The following is a 14,743-nucleotide window of genomic DNA, read 5'->3' on the forward strand; positions in this document are numbered from 1 at the left end:
TTTGTGCCACATAAATACATGCTCCAGCATTTAAAAGTTTGAGGTCGGTAAGATTTTTTAAATGTTTTTGAAAGAAGTCTTTTATGCTCGACAAGGATGCATTCATTTGATTAAAAATACAGTTAAAACAGTAATATTGTGAAATATTATTACAATTTAAAATAGATGTTTTCTATTTGAATATATATATATATTAAAATGTAATTTATTCCTGTGATCAGATTACTCCAGTCTTCAGTGTCACACGATCCTTCAGAAATCATTCTAATATGCTGATTTGCTGCTCAAGTAAAACATGTTTTTTATTACTTTTGTGGAAACCATGATACATTCTTTTCAAGATTCTTTTCTTGGCCAAATTTAATGCATCCTTGCTGAATAAAAGTATTGATTTCTTAAATAAAATTTAAAAAATTGTACCGATCCCAAACTTTTGAAGAGCAGTGCATGTAGGAAATTGGTTAACTAAAAAATCAGACAGTCTAGATGAAAACACACAATGAGTGACACATGTTTGCGGGCACACAGAATGTCTATTGAATTAGTTGAATTAATAATTCTTTCCCATTTCAGGAAAACCATAAGTTGAGCATCACTGGCTTGTATTATGGTACTGCTGTACTGTACAGTGATCTCTCGGATCATACTGATCGCCTGAAGCTAAGGTGTGTATGCCGACATACAGCTGTTTTTCAGGGAAATATTCCACACTGCATTAATCTTGTGTATGTTATATTGAATGTTTACCTGCATAATATTAACCTGAATTCTAGAGCAATATGTCATTAGATCTGTCTAGACTGAGAGATTTCGAGACATTTGTCCCCTAGTGTTTATTTTGGGATAATGGGGATTTTCCTAAGGCTTTCCAGCATAATGGTCATTTGAAGCCTTCATTAACCCCTCACTCCCCTCTGCATGCATGTGTGCATCTAACATCAGTCTGCTGAGAGATCTCAAGGTTATTCACGGCTTCTTCCTGATGGAACTAAAATTGGTCTCAGATGACAATTAACAGAGAGAGAGAAAAAAGAAATGTATTACCCGTGTCAAGTGCTGCTCCTTCCTGCCATTTCTTCATACAGTATACATTTCTGTAAAACATTTGGCATGATACAGAAGCATGTGAAAACGGTCCAAAGTTTGGTACAACATAAAAGTTATACTTGTAATAATATTTAAATGTTTTATTGTATTTTGATCAAATAAATGCAGCCTTGGTGAACCAAATTACTTTTTTCAAAAAACATAATCTGAACTATTTTCAAACTTTTGACCGACAGTGTATATTGTGCACAGTATGCAAATGTTCTGCACTAAATAGACATCATGTACTATACTACATTTGACAAAATGTGCAGTATACAGCCAGAGCGCACTACATTGTTTACTGAACCACAATGTGGTCAAATGAAGCAGAATATAAACTAATATTTTAACACCTTTTTAACTCATTATTTGATTGCTGAAAGATAGTATGCACTGTAGTTTCTGTGCTGTAAGCAAGTACTTCATTCTCAACATAGCCGATGTTACTTAAGCATAACAGTGACCTTCCTGTTCTTCTATAATTATGAGCGACTCCATACCACACCGTTACATAAATAAACACTCTCTACATTAATTCACAGCAACTATTCTTATGTAACAGTATCTTATGTAAGTACACTGAAGATAATGCTGGTTATAAAGCTTTGGCTCTTCGTTGATTTAGTCTAAAAAGAGAAGTGGTATTTTTACTCATTGATGAACTTATTGTTTATGCAGCATAACTGATTTGGTGCGCACTGCAACTAAGCATGAGATTCCAGATCACCAGCAGATGTTGGAGATCGTTCCCTCGTTTGAAGAGGATGAGGACTTCCAGACCGTCCTGTTCATCAGATACCTGCTCAGGTGATGCTGGAGACCAGAGCCTTACGTCTACGAACGAATTATCACCTTAATAAGATGTCAGCTATTAAGCGGTCTCTATTAACTTTGATTCTAGATTTATAAGCCGAACAGTCATAAAATCATGTGCATTTGTACACTGCAAAAAATAATAAACATGGTAGATTTAATAAAGTTGATTCTTAAAACAAATAAAAAATATTGCCTAGAGAAAAACAAAATAAACTATCTTATACACATTCTGGTAACACTTTTAAAAAAAAAGGTCTCTTTTGTTAACATTAATGTATTAACTACACTGGTAAAAAAAAAAAATCAGTCAGAAATTTCTAGTAAATTTCACAAAGAAGCAGCAAGTAATTGTGAATTAAACATTAAAAACTTAAATTGTTTTTTCTTGCAAGACATACTCCAGTAATCTTGGTTTTATTTAAAACTTTAAAATTATTACAAATCTTTTTAATTAAAAAAAATAGGAAACATTTATTAGTCTTTTTAAATGTTAATCAAAATACAGCTGCAGTTCAGTGTACAATGCATTAATGTTAACACATACAACTTTTGATATTAAAAATGGATTAGTAAATATTGAAATTAATCAATGCTTAAGAGATAGAAGTATTGTTAATTAAAAATATTGCCTAGAGAAAAACAAAATAAACTATCTTATATACATTCTGGTAACACTTTAAAAAAAAGGTCTCTTTTGTTAACATTAATGTATTAACTACACTGGTAAAAAAAAAAAAATCAGTCAGAAATTTCTAGTAAATTTCACAAAGAAGCAGCAAGTAATTGTGAATTAAACATTAAAAACTTAAATTGTTTTTTCTTGCAAGACATACTCCAGTAATCTTGGTTTTATTTAAAACTTTAAAATTATTACAAATCTTTTTAATTAAAAAAAATAGGAAACATTTATTAGTCTTTTTAAATGTTAATCAAAATACAGCTGCAGTTCAGTGTACAATGCATTAATGTTAACACATACAACTTTTGATATTAAAAATGGATTAGTAAATATTGAAATTAATCAATGCTTAAGAGATAGAAGTATTGTTAATTTTAGTTAGTTCATGTTAACTAAGTAACGTTAACAAATTAAACCTTATTGTAAAGTGTTACCAACACTGAAAAAGTCTGAAGTAAACATATCTTGCCAACTAGAAAACAAGACAAATACTGATTAAGATCAGACTATTTTGCAGTGTAAAACTTGATCTGTAAAGTTTTTTGTGAAGAATCTCATTATTTTACTGTCTGTAAGTGAAATATCTTTAATTCTTTTAAACATGATGTGTCCTGTATCAATATGACCCCTGTTGTTTGTTAATTCCCGCCCTCATCCCTTTGTTATGCAGTCCTGACCACCCACCCCTCACCTCACTATTAGCATGAATGAAGACACTTCCAGAGCAGAGCCAGAGACCCAAATGAGCTGCATCTGCTTCAGTTAATTAATTTAATCACCTTTAGACACATTTGTGTGCGTTCAGTCCTAATCACATTACAGCAGTGGATCTCATTCACAAAAACACTTGACAGCTGGGTCTTTTTCTTTCTATTGTATTCTGGTTACAAACCTTCAAATTCTAAAGTAAAATTCTTAAGATTAAAAAAAAATCAAAATCTCATTATCATTCTGTAGTGAAGCCTTTGAAGAGTGCATTCCACTTCATTACTGACTTTTAGAAATGAAGTATAATATTTGCACAGTATATGAGCTGTTTGGTGGCATGTTGAAACTATGAGCTATTGCACAACTCTTTAAGAGACTTATACACATGAAATAGAAGGGTTCAAATAATTTGATTGCAGTTGAATGGAGTTGGTCAATCTTAGGAGAGCCAAACAAATTGAACATTGGTTAGCATTAAAAATATGGGAGATTATGAACTGTAAGACTTGTTTATTCTGTTTCTTTAATAAATGTATTGAAAAAGTATTTTTTCCATATTGCAGCTGATTTATAAAAGCAACAAGCCTTGATTTTTGCTTTAAACTATATTTAAGGTGCAACTCTACTTTAATGCTTTTATGCCATTTTCACATGAAATCCTCAGTCAAATGTTTTTGAACATGATACTTTGATTTTGAAAAATGCAGCAGAAGAGATTCTTTTATATAAAAAGCATTACAATATTTATTAATACATAGAACAATATTACACATTTTCAGAAGTAAACTTCAGTCCGTTTTCATAAACACATCAGATGTATCCAATGATGTCATTGCATATGATAGGCTGTCGACTCCCCGTCTTCATGACAGCGCTGAACTGATAAAAGTCTGGTCCCAATTGGTGCAAACTTGTGTGAGACTGGTGAAAGAACGGTTTGGGGGCTTGAAATCCCACAGGACAAGACATGCGTTTAGTGCAAGCCTTTCTCTCCTCAACTCCCTTTGACATCCCCGCTAATTTCCGCCGCATGTTGACCAGAAAGTCCTTGGCTATTTTGCGGCTGGCGTTCGGCTTGAGTTCTGCAGAATCTGGGCACTCTGGAAGATCCATCCAGTTCTTTATAAGATCTGCAAAGCTGTTGTCCCCAAGAACCAACGGTTGCCTGTTACGGCCTCTGGTTAACAAAGACGTGGTCCAGTCCGTTGGGTCGCTGGCCTCAAACGACGTCCAGCGCTCCAGGCATGCGTCTGATGTGGATTTGGGTCGGATTCGGTTGGTGCGGACGCACGCGGACGATGAAACGCGCACGTTCCTCGTACGCCTCAACACCACACCCTCGTCCTGCCACGATGCTTCAGAGTATCCCGAATCAAAGTCCAGGCTTTTCACGCTGCTCGGGGAGCCTTGAGGTAGACGGCCAACACCGGCTTCCTCATCCTCCTCTTCCTCCAGCGGACTGGCCAGGCAGCAGGCCGAATCGTAGGTGCTGGCGTCGCTGACGTCGGAGATCCGCAGGCGACTGAGCTGCTCCCGCTGTTGCACCCTTTTTTGACAGGCTCGAGTCGCGTACGAGCACTTTGATTGGTCGGTGGGTTCTCGTATCTGCTTCAGATCCTGCAGAGACCTCATCATGTAGCGCATCTGGTCCCGGAAACAGTCGTCTGAACTGCGAACGCACAGCTGGGGAAAGAAGAAAAAAAAATAATGTTAGTGTATTGACTACACAACATCCATAAGGGCTCTAGATGCAGATGCATTTTTCATGGCATTCCCATCAGTGTACCATTTTTATTATTTATTTATTTCAAACAAAAAACACCCCCATTTAAATTTTAGTTAAAGTTTTAGTAATTTCTTTTGTGTTTTGTCTATTTTGAATTAGATTTTTATTTTAGTTAAGGTTTGTTATTCCATTGAGCAAACTCATTCAAAACTCTTCCATTTTTTATTTTATTTTAAAATTTTATTCGTTTTTGTCAATATTTTTAAATTACATTTTTTTTTTCGTTAAAGTTTGCTATTTTGTGTTTCAGCATTTTCAATTAGATTTTTCGTTTTCATTTAAATGTTAATGTTTTTGTCAATACTTTAAATTATTTATGTTTTAGTAATTTTGTTAGGTTTTTGTCATTTTTAAGATGTTTGTTTCGCATGAGAATAAAAAAAAAATAAAAAATTTTAAACCAATAATAACCCTGCACTGTACTATGGTATTGTCACAGTACCTTTTCATAAGGACAAGATGAGCTTGTTCCTCAAATGTTCCAATTAAAAAACGAATCCATTGCTAGACTGATGTGTCCAGGAACTATAATCACCTTGGAAAACAATCCATGGACCAGGCCAATCAAACGAGCCATAAAGTTGTACATTTTCCCCTCAGATGAAAGCAGTCCAGAGTTTTCCACAGTTTAATCCAGCAGCATTAATCAACAACATGAGTGGGAGAGAAACAAACACACAATCCATTTGGCAGAGTCTCAGGGGAGAAGAGTCAGAGCATGATGCATGCAGATACATCCGCACCGATTGTGGGAACGGGAAACAAGAGGAGTCCCTTCCTGCACTGCTTCTTGAGGTGGGAGAAGTGTGGCCTTTCTTTCTTCCGGTTCATGATTAATGCATGGATTGTTGTGGTCAAAAAGGATATGTTGTAATTTTTTGGGACAATGCTGCACTGTTTTGGCTATAGTTCACAGTGAAATGGCGATCAGACTAATTGTGTACATTAGTCTATTTGGGAGGGTTTAATACAAGAAAGAAAGAAAAAAAAACACCTTTACAGTAATGAACTTATGCATTGCTGATGTAATTCCCCAATTATAAGTAGATATTCAACAGAACAGTAGTGTCATTGCTATAATTAATTTTTTTATAGAGAAATAAAATATTAAAAAAAATAAAAAACAGATACATTAAAATATAGAAAAAAAATAAATTTATAAAAATAAATGCTATTTTAGTATCATTGAGATGCTATTATATATTTGTAATAGTTTTACATATTTTTGTATTTTCCGTTTTCATTTTAATAAAAGTTATTTTAGTCATTATTATTTTTTTCTTTTTATAAAATGTCTAATCAATTTGTATTGATTTTTATTTCAGTTTTTGCTTTAGTTATTTTAGCACATCAAGTTAAACTACATGAAAATGAGAAGAACATTTATTTCAAGTAAAATCTTATTTCCAGTGGTTTTATTTTTATAATAACAACTCTCCAGAATGTCTTGCACCCTCAATTCTAACAAACACAAAATTCCTCTTGACCAGGCTTGGCAATATCAAAATAGATTCAATCTTTCTAAGGTCCACACCTCTTAACAACCAGAAAGTCCCTGTTTTCCAGCGATAACATCCCCCCCACTCTCAGGTGATTTACTTTACTTTCACTTCCAGCACTGCTGTAGCCGTTGAGCATTTGAACTTTTTTGGGGAATGCTTTTGAAAAGCAGGAAAAAAAAAAACACCCATGAATGTGTATAGACTGGTTTGAGGCAGAGCTATAGGACCAGTGACCACTCCATGATGTTATCACAGCTTTGAGAACTTGGCCATTTGGCTCTAAGCTGCAGAGGTGTGTGTGTGTGTGTGAGAGGCCATGAAAAATGCATAGAGCTGGGTGGCGGTTAACCTCCATCACTGCTGAAAACCTACATTTAATTTCACAATTACGGTTCAAGATAGTTTATAATGCCTGAGGGAGGCACAAAAGGCATCAGTGCATGCGTCACATTAATATTTGAGCTAAAACTATAGAAATATTAATGCAGCATATGATCAAATGAATTCAAGATGCCACATACAGCTTTTCAGACTCTAAACGGACATTTAAGTGGAAGTGTACAAAGAACAACACCTTACAGTTTTGGTCCCAAAACCACACTATGGTTACCACGGTAAATGTTTTGCAAAGGTTGCTGCAAATTGTCCTCTCAGAGACAGAAGTGAATTGACTACTTGATTCTGTTACTAGTACAGAACTCAAAACAACATGCTGATGACTTTTTGCCAGCCCAAGTATACGGTTAATAAAAGAAAAACGTAGAATAACTAGTATATGTAATAATTTCATATTCCGTATACTGCTGTTTATTCAATATGACTATGTTCTTTGTTAAATTGCACGAATTTTAGACTAAAGACGCAACCCTTGTAAGAAATATCTTTTTAGACAATAATATCGTCTCCAGATGAACAAGAAAGCAAGCAAAGTAAAACACTTACCATGTTTTTTTTTCGTTTGCTGAGTTAGTCCACCTTGAAACAGTTTCCCCTGAAAAAAAAAAAAAGACAAATGTGGCATAAATATTGTATTTAAATAATGCACAGCTGTGCGTATATGCAACCTGGGAGAGTTTGAAGCACTTACCAGCTGTACACAAAAAAAAATATCCAAGCGTTATAAAGCTGTCCAGAATACAAAAGCTCCTGATGCAGACGCGCCTTCGGCTTGTGTTATAAGTCAATGCGCGTTTGGATTGAGCGCTGAGCGCTTTTGACGGCGCCGTCAGTTTCCTGTCAAAACAATCTCAACCAATCAGCGACACGCGTCCGCCTGCCAGCCAATCAAAGAGCGAGAAGTGAAACGTGAGCGAAGAACAAACGCTTCTCACCTGAGAGAACTGATTGATTCATCTTATTGATTTGATAATAATAATGTTTATTTATAACAAAATATAAATTAAAAAGCTTTGAAATAAGAAATATTGCCAATGTAATTATAGCCTATTTTATTCATTTATTTTGATAATATGTATAACATATTGGTTTACACGAGAAACATTTCGGTCTAAAACAAGACTTTTTAAAAAAAATTTAGATTATAGTTCGGGTTCGTATTTTTTAAATGCTTTATTTGATCGTTTTGTATGTAATGCAAGGATCTTAGGAAATAGTTTTGTCAGCGGGATTGTCAGTCATTTTGACTTCATTATTTACACAAAATGTTTCTCTAGCGCCATCACGTGGCCGTGAAATGATAGTGCAGAAGCGTATAATAAATATAAATTAAAACAGCACAAATTAAAAAGAAAATAATAATACAACCATAAACAGGGTTACCAGCATCAGCAAAAACAAATTTGCTGCATCAAAAGACATAAAATAAAAAAAGACACAAGGAGCACAAGTCTGTCTTACATATGAACTTTTATTTCCAACGAAATCTTTTATGGTATTTAGATATTAACCCAAAGACTGTGGTCTTAAGTTTTATTTAGCTCTTAAAATGTGTTCAACACTTTACACTTCTCATTTAATAGCATGAATAAAAACAGACAGTGAAAACAAGGCACAGACATCGCGCAAAAGAAGGGATGGTACAGCAACAGGAAGGAGAAATGTGAGGGCGGATATAAATATTTTACACGTTAGTCGATTCTGGACGGTGTCAAAGTCAAGCTAGTAGAGAGAGTGAGACACGTGAGGGAATGTCACGCCGTGGTTTGGAGCGAGCGAGCAATTTCATATGATCCGTCATGCAACAATAAACAGCTTGAGCCTGGGATGCAGAGTGGTGTTACAAAAGAGATGTCTCGTTTTCTTTCTGTGCTCACATTAACTTTACAAAAGAAGCATTTTGCTATCGAGTTTCATCAAATTAGCACATCCATAAAAGAAGTCCTCACCCACCCCCCAATGGTAATCTGTCAGAAACAAAACCAAAGCTCAATAGAAACAAATATCAGAATATAATCCCGACTCTCCACCCGTTGTCTGGCAGAAAAGAACTGCAAAATTTAATTTTTACACATTGAGAACCGATTTAAAATCAGGTTCAGGAAAGAAGGATGGTGTGCTGGAATTCAGTGAAGTTTCACGAGTCTTTTTCAGGTTGTCACATAAAAAAAACGTTGAGATTCTTATAGGTAGTTGAAGGCAGTCTAGCATGTCGTGTAGAACCCGCTCCATCAGACAGTTTACACCTTCCTGAGGAACAATCACAACAAATGAAGAAGGTTAATAAGAGTTTGTCACATGCTATATCATTTCAAAGCAAACAAACTTGCGATATGTTAAATGATTTGTTTGTGAAGTATGCTTGTGCCATCTTTAAAATAAATTAAAATAAGCAATTTAACATCTAATGATCAGTTTAAAAAGGTTAGGGTCGGCACGTTTTAGCACTGATTAAGCATGGATGTATTAAATTGATCAAAAGCACAAAAAATACATTTATGTGATTGTATATAAATGTATGGAAGCCCGTTTCTGCCACTTAATAAAAAAATTTAAAAAGGTTATTGCGACTTTTTATCTTACAATTCTGACTTTTTTTCACAGAATTGTGATATAAACTCACAAGACATTTATGTGATTGTATATAAATGTATGGAAGCCCGTTTCTGCCACTTAATAAAAACATTTAAAAAGGTTATTGTGACTTTTTATCTTACAATTCTGACTTTTTTTCACAGAATTGTGATATAAACTCACAATCCTGACTTTTTTTCTCAGAATTGCGTGATATAAACTCGCAATTGCGACTTTTTTTCTCAGAATTGCGTGATATAAACTCACAATTCTGACTTTTTTTCTCAGAATTGCGTGATATAAACTCACAATTCTGACTTTTTTTCTCAGAATTGCGTGATATAAACTCGCAATTGCGAGTTATAAAGTCAGAATTGCGAGATATAAAGTCACAATTGCGAGATAAAATTTTTCTCAAAATGGCGAGTTTATATCTCACAATTCTGACTTCATAACATATATATAAAATTGCGAGTTATAAAGTCAGAATTGCGAGATAAAAACTCGCAATTCTGACTTTTTCTCAAAATTGCAAGTTTATATCTCGCAAATTCTGACTTTTATAACATATATATAAAATTGCGAGTTATAAAGACAGAATTGCGTGATATAAACTCGCATTTATTACTAACTTTAATTAATACAATTAAAGTCCAGTTTTTTTTTTTGGGGGGGGGGCTGTTATGTTGAAATGCTGTAATCAATGAAAAACTAAATGCATTCGTTTCCACATATATATGAAGCAGCACAACTGTTTTCAACATTAATAATAATACAAATGTTTTCTGAGCAACAAATCAGCATATTAGAATGATTTCTGAAGGATCATGTGACACTGAAGACTGGAGTAATGATGCTGAAAATTCAGCTGCGCATCACAGAAATAAATTATATTTTACAGTATATTACACTCAAAAACAGTTCATTTAAATTGTAATAGAATTGCACAATATTTCTGTTATTGTATTTTTGATCAAATTAATGCAGCCTTGGAAAATCTTACCAACCCCCGAACTTAGTGCAAGTGTTCCTCAAATGTTAAAACTACTATTTTTGAGCAACTGTGCTCATGCTTATGAACACAGGTGTGTTTAATGTGTGTTTATTAACCTCATCATTCTCTTGGCCACCTTCATTAAAAAAGGCCGCAGTCCTTCAGGTTGTTTTTGATGATGACGTCAGTGACGGCGTCGAACACAAACTGCACGTTCTTAGTGTCAGTCGCACAGGTAAAGTGGGTGTAAATTTCCTTTGTGTCTTTTTTCTTGTTGAGGTCCTCAAACTTGGTCTGGATGTAACTGGCAGCCTCATCATATTTATTGGCTCCTGTATACAAACCACACAGAAAATATTGTCAGCAGATTAGAACATGCTGTTTTAGTTGCTTAAACCTAAGCAAAATAACCTTACAGTTATTATAATGCACTACACATTACATAAGAGCTCAAATGAATGTTCTGGGTTCAACTGAAACCTCATCGCCACATTTGTGGGATGATATTGATCTTCACAGAAAAGGATTTTGACTAAGCAAAGACCTGAGTACTCAGGGAAGCAGATGGTGAGAGGGCTGCGTGTGATCTTCTCCTCAAACAGATCCTTCTTGTTGAGGAAGAGGATGATGGAGGTCTCGGTGAACCACTTGTTGTTGCAGATGGAGTCGAACAGCTTCATGCTTTCATGCATGCGGTTCTGAAAAAGAGGAGCGTGATGATTGCGAAACACAGTAACTCAACACCAGAGGGCGCTGTCAGCTTACGTTCGCTCTATGTCTAGTGTACACTAGTTTGACAAGGATCTGCACAGGTATTAGTTATGCATTAGTCAGTGTGTGACTGTTGGTAACACAAAAGACACCAGTCTAAATTAAAACTGAGCATTTCTTTCAGAAAATAACGCAGTATTAGATTTTTAAATATCCACATACTCGAGTAGCTATTTACTTGTTTTAAGAAAAATGTTTACTTAAATTGGTACTTATTTCAAATACTATTCAATGCTAATTCAGTCAATACTATCACTATATCAATGTCAATATTGATCGCATAAAATGCGAAATTAATTTTTAAACTACTCTAAACAAGTGTAGCTGTCGACAATTAATAATTTGTTTAAATGTATTGCTCAATCTTAAAATAATGAATTACTCCCCCAATCTTATAATAATTTAATATCATTTTAATTTATTTAAATGTATTGCTCAACATAAAAATAATGAAATACTTCCAAAATCTTATATCTTAATATTATATCATATAATTTTAATTTGTTTAAGCTTACTGCTCAACCTTAAAATAATGAAATATTTCCCCGATCTTGTAGTGTTATATTATATATTTTAATGTATTGCTCAACATTAAAATAAAGAATTTTTCCCAATCGTGTATTATATAAAATTTTTTAATTTGTTTAAATGTATTGTTCAACCTTAAAACAATGAAATATTTTCCCAATCGTATCATTTTATATAATTTTTATTTATTTTAATGTATTGCTCAACCTCAAAATAATAAAATACTTCCACAAATGTATAATTTTATATTACATCATTTTAATTTGTTTAACTTTAAACGTATTGATCAACCTTAAAATAATGAAATATGTCCACAATCTTATGTTATATTATATAATTTTAATTTATTTAAATGTATTTCTCAACATTAAAATAATGAATTACTTCCCAAATCTTATGACCATTTAATATCATTTTAATATATTTAAATGTATTGTTCAACATCAAAATAATGAAATACTTCCAAAATCTTATATTATATTATATCATTTTCATTTGTTTAAGCTTACTGCTCAACCTTAAAATAATTCAACATTTCCCCAATCTTATAATGTTATATTATATATTTTAATGTATTGCTCAACATTAAAGTAAAGAATTTTTTCCCCAATTGTATATTATATAACATTTTTTAATTTGTTTAAATGTATTGTTCAACCTTAAAGCAATGAAATATTTTCCCAATTGTATAATTTTATATAATTTTAATGTATTTGAATGTATTGCTCAACCTCAAAATAATAAAATACTTCCACAAATTTATAATTTAATATTACATCATTTTATTTTGTTTAAACGTATTGATCAACCTTAAAATAATGAAATATTTCCACAATCTTGTTATATTATATCATTTTAATTTATTTAAATGTATTTCTCAACATTAAAATAATGAAATACTTCCCCAATCTTATGATCATTTTATACTATTTCATTTTATTTTGTTTAAATGTATTTCTCACCCTTACAACAATGAAATACTTAGTCCATTGTATGATCATTTATTTCATTTTAATATATTTAAATGTATAGCTCAATCTTATGCTAATTTTAAATTATATATCAGAAAATAAAAACAGTTTGGAAATGAAATGTACAATTCTTGGACAAGGTTTGCAAAACTAATCCTACAATTACAAATTCATAACTCAGGGTTACTGTTTGAATAACCCACAATGTTTTCCATGTCTTTTCCTTTTTTTAAAGATCACATCTAAAACTAAACCTTTCCAAGCCCATTGTTTTAAGGCCGTATCTGAAACTCACCATCTCCTCATCTTCTGCCAGCACCAGGTCATAAGCGCTCAGAGCCACACAGAAGATGATGGCTGTTACTCCCTCAAAGCAATGGATCCATTTCTTCCTCTCTGACCTCTGACCTCCCACATCAAACATCCTGAAGAGAGGAGGGAATAAGGAGGCCATAAAAAGGCAGAATATTTTATGTTGAAGGTACTGAAATGCAGCAGCAGAAAGTGAATTTGTCACTTTTCGCATGACCATCAACATTTCATGAGGGTCTCAGAAGAACAAAGACAAACTGAAGATAATGAGAGTCCACTTTCTACCCGTATCCTTTTCACTTTCCATATAGCTTCACTAGCTCTATTAATAACCTGTTCGACACACTTTTTTTTTGCTGTGTAATATTAATAATGCTCCATGCAGTAGCATAATGAAAGCAGATCACGGGGCATTGCAAATGTTCAGAATTCCAAGAATGAAAAGACATTGAATACATTTAATCTAAAGGATTTTGCTTGTATTATAAAGACGGATTAATTACATTATTTTAAGTTTTTTATTTTTTTTTGATCATAAGGCTGCAAACATGCAAACCACATGCATTCCATTTTTACTTTCATGTGGCTTGCATGTTTATAACTTTATAATCAAATAAAAAATTATTAAAATGGTTAAATTATTACGTTTTATAATTATTTATAATGACTTATTTTTATAATTAAATATTTGTAAAATATACAAATCTTCAAATTTACATTTTAATTCAACTTCATATTTTAATATATCTTTTTTTTTCACTTGCTTGCATGTCCTGAAAGTAGTGTAATGACACATTTTTAGGAAACTGTGTGTTGATTTGTGTGTGTTGCTTCTAGACACACAGCATGAAATGTTTCTCACTTGAAGTGCAGATCTTTAAAAGTGAAATGTGTCTCCACGATCCCAGTGGTCTTCACTCGGGTCCTCAAGACGTCCTGCTGGGTGGGGATGTAGTCTGCCCGTGCTATCCTGTCCAGATCATTCAGATAACTACACACAAACACACACACATATATATATGCAATTAGGTCACATCACAGCTGCAATGAAGAAGTGTCATGTGAATTAATCATTAATATATGCAGTCAGTCTTAAAGGGGTCATATGATGCGATTTCAATTTTTCCTTTCTCTTTGGAGTGTTACAAGCTCTTGGTGCATAAAGAAGATCTGTAAAGTTGCAAAGACTAAAGTCTCAAATCCAAAGAGATATTCTTTATAAAAGTTCAGAGTCAACCACGCCTACCTAAAACGGCTCGTTCTAACACACCCCCACATGTTAAATGTTCTTTTTAGCAACATCATATGACCCCTTTAAAAAGCTTCAGAGCAGCATTAAATCTGCCTTCATTTCTGTGTCACAGTCACAGAGTATGTGGGCAGAGGAATGGTGTTTGTATTCACCGCATCTGCGCTCGCTTTTGAGACCCGACACCTGCTTTAGTGCCTGATAAGCTGTGTTTACAATGGACTGCTTGCAACTGAATACTACAGTATTGCTTACTACAGGAGTTCACAACTTTTTAGTCAGCAAACCTCTCTAGATTTGAGATTATTTACTTGACAGACCATTTGAGACTTATTTAACCAATGCCATTATATTTCAATTATATACTG

The 14,743-nt window shown here is 33.4% G+C and overlaps 3 protein-coding genes across 4 annotated transcripts in view; 1 reads left to right on the forward strand and 2 right to left on the reverse strand.

Annotated features, from left to right (window-relative positions):
• The window catches only part of LOC107723899 (ubiquitin-like modifier-activating enzyme 1), a 39,122-nt gene extending 35,325 nt beyond the window's left edge, over window positions 1–3,797 (forward strand). Inside the window, exons 21-23 of the mRNA XM_016532626.1 lie at window positions 574–665; window positions 1,768–1,896; window positions 3,255–3,797. Of these exons, the coding sequence (XP_016388112.1) occupies window positions 574–665; window positions 1,768–1,896; window positions 3,255–3,291 (258 nt within the window). The 3' untranslated portion in view covers window positions 3,292–3,797. The remainder of the gene's footprint in view (window positions 1–573; window positions 666–1,767; window positions 1,897–3,254) is intronic.
• Window positions 3,798–4,011: 214 nt separating this feature from the next.
• On the reverse strand, window positions 4,012–7,891 carry LOC107723929 (protein FAM212A-like). 2 transcript variants are annotated; one of them, XM_016532660.1, is made up of 3 exons: window positions 7,668–7,891; window positions 7,523–7,571; window positions 4,012–4,975 (listed from the first exon to the last, which is right to left on the reverse strand). In XM_016532660.1, the coding sequence occupies exons 2-3, from the start codon at window positions 7,523–7,525 to the stop codon at window positions 4,103–4,105; spliced, it is 876 nt and encodes a 291-aa protein (XP_016388146.1). In that variant the 5' UTR covers window positions 7,526–7,571; window positions 7,668–7,891; the 3' UTR covers window positions 4,012–4,102. The 2 variants fall into 2 exon arrangements, with proteins under 2 accessions (XP_016388146.1, XP_016388145.1); XM_016532659.1 differs by having other exon boundaries at window positions 7,664–7,891.
• A 221-nt stretch (window positions 7,892–8,112) lies between these two features.
• gnai2b (guanine nucleotide binding protein (G protein), alpha inhibiting activity polypeptide 2b) overlaps window positions 8,113–14,743 on the reverse strand; it is a 47,870-nt gene continuing 41,239 nt past the window's right edge. The window contains exons 5-9 of the mRNA XM_016532643.1: window positions 13,989–14,117; window positions 13,110–13,239; window positions 11,089–11,242; window positions 10,661–10,876; window positions 8,113–9,226 (exon numbers count right to left, since the gene is read on the reverse strand). Coding sequence (XP_016388129.1) covers window positions 10,686–10,876; window positions 11,089–11,242; window positions 13,110–13,239; window positions 13,989–14,117 — 604 coding nt within the window. The 3' untranslated portion in view covers window positions 8,113–9,226; window positions 10,661–10,685. The remainder of the gene's footprint in view (window positions 9,227–10,660; window positions 10,877–11,088; window positions 11,243–13,109; window positions 13,240–13,988; window positions 14,118–14,743) is intronic.

This window comes from Sinocyclocheilus rhinocerous, unplaced genomic scaffold (assembly GCF_001515625.1).
Source record: "Sinocyclocheilus rhinocerous isolate Xijiao unplaced genomic scaffold, SAMN03320098_v1.1 scaffold875, whole genome shotgun sequence".
Lineage (NCBI taxonomy): Eukaryota > Metazoa > Chordata > Actinopteri > Cypriniformes > Cyprinidae > Sinocyclocheilus > Sinocyclocheilus rhinocerous.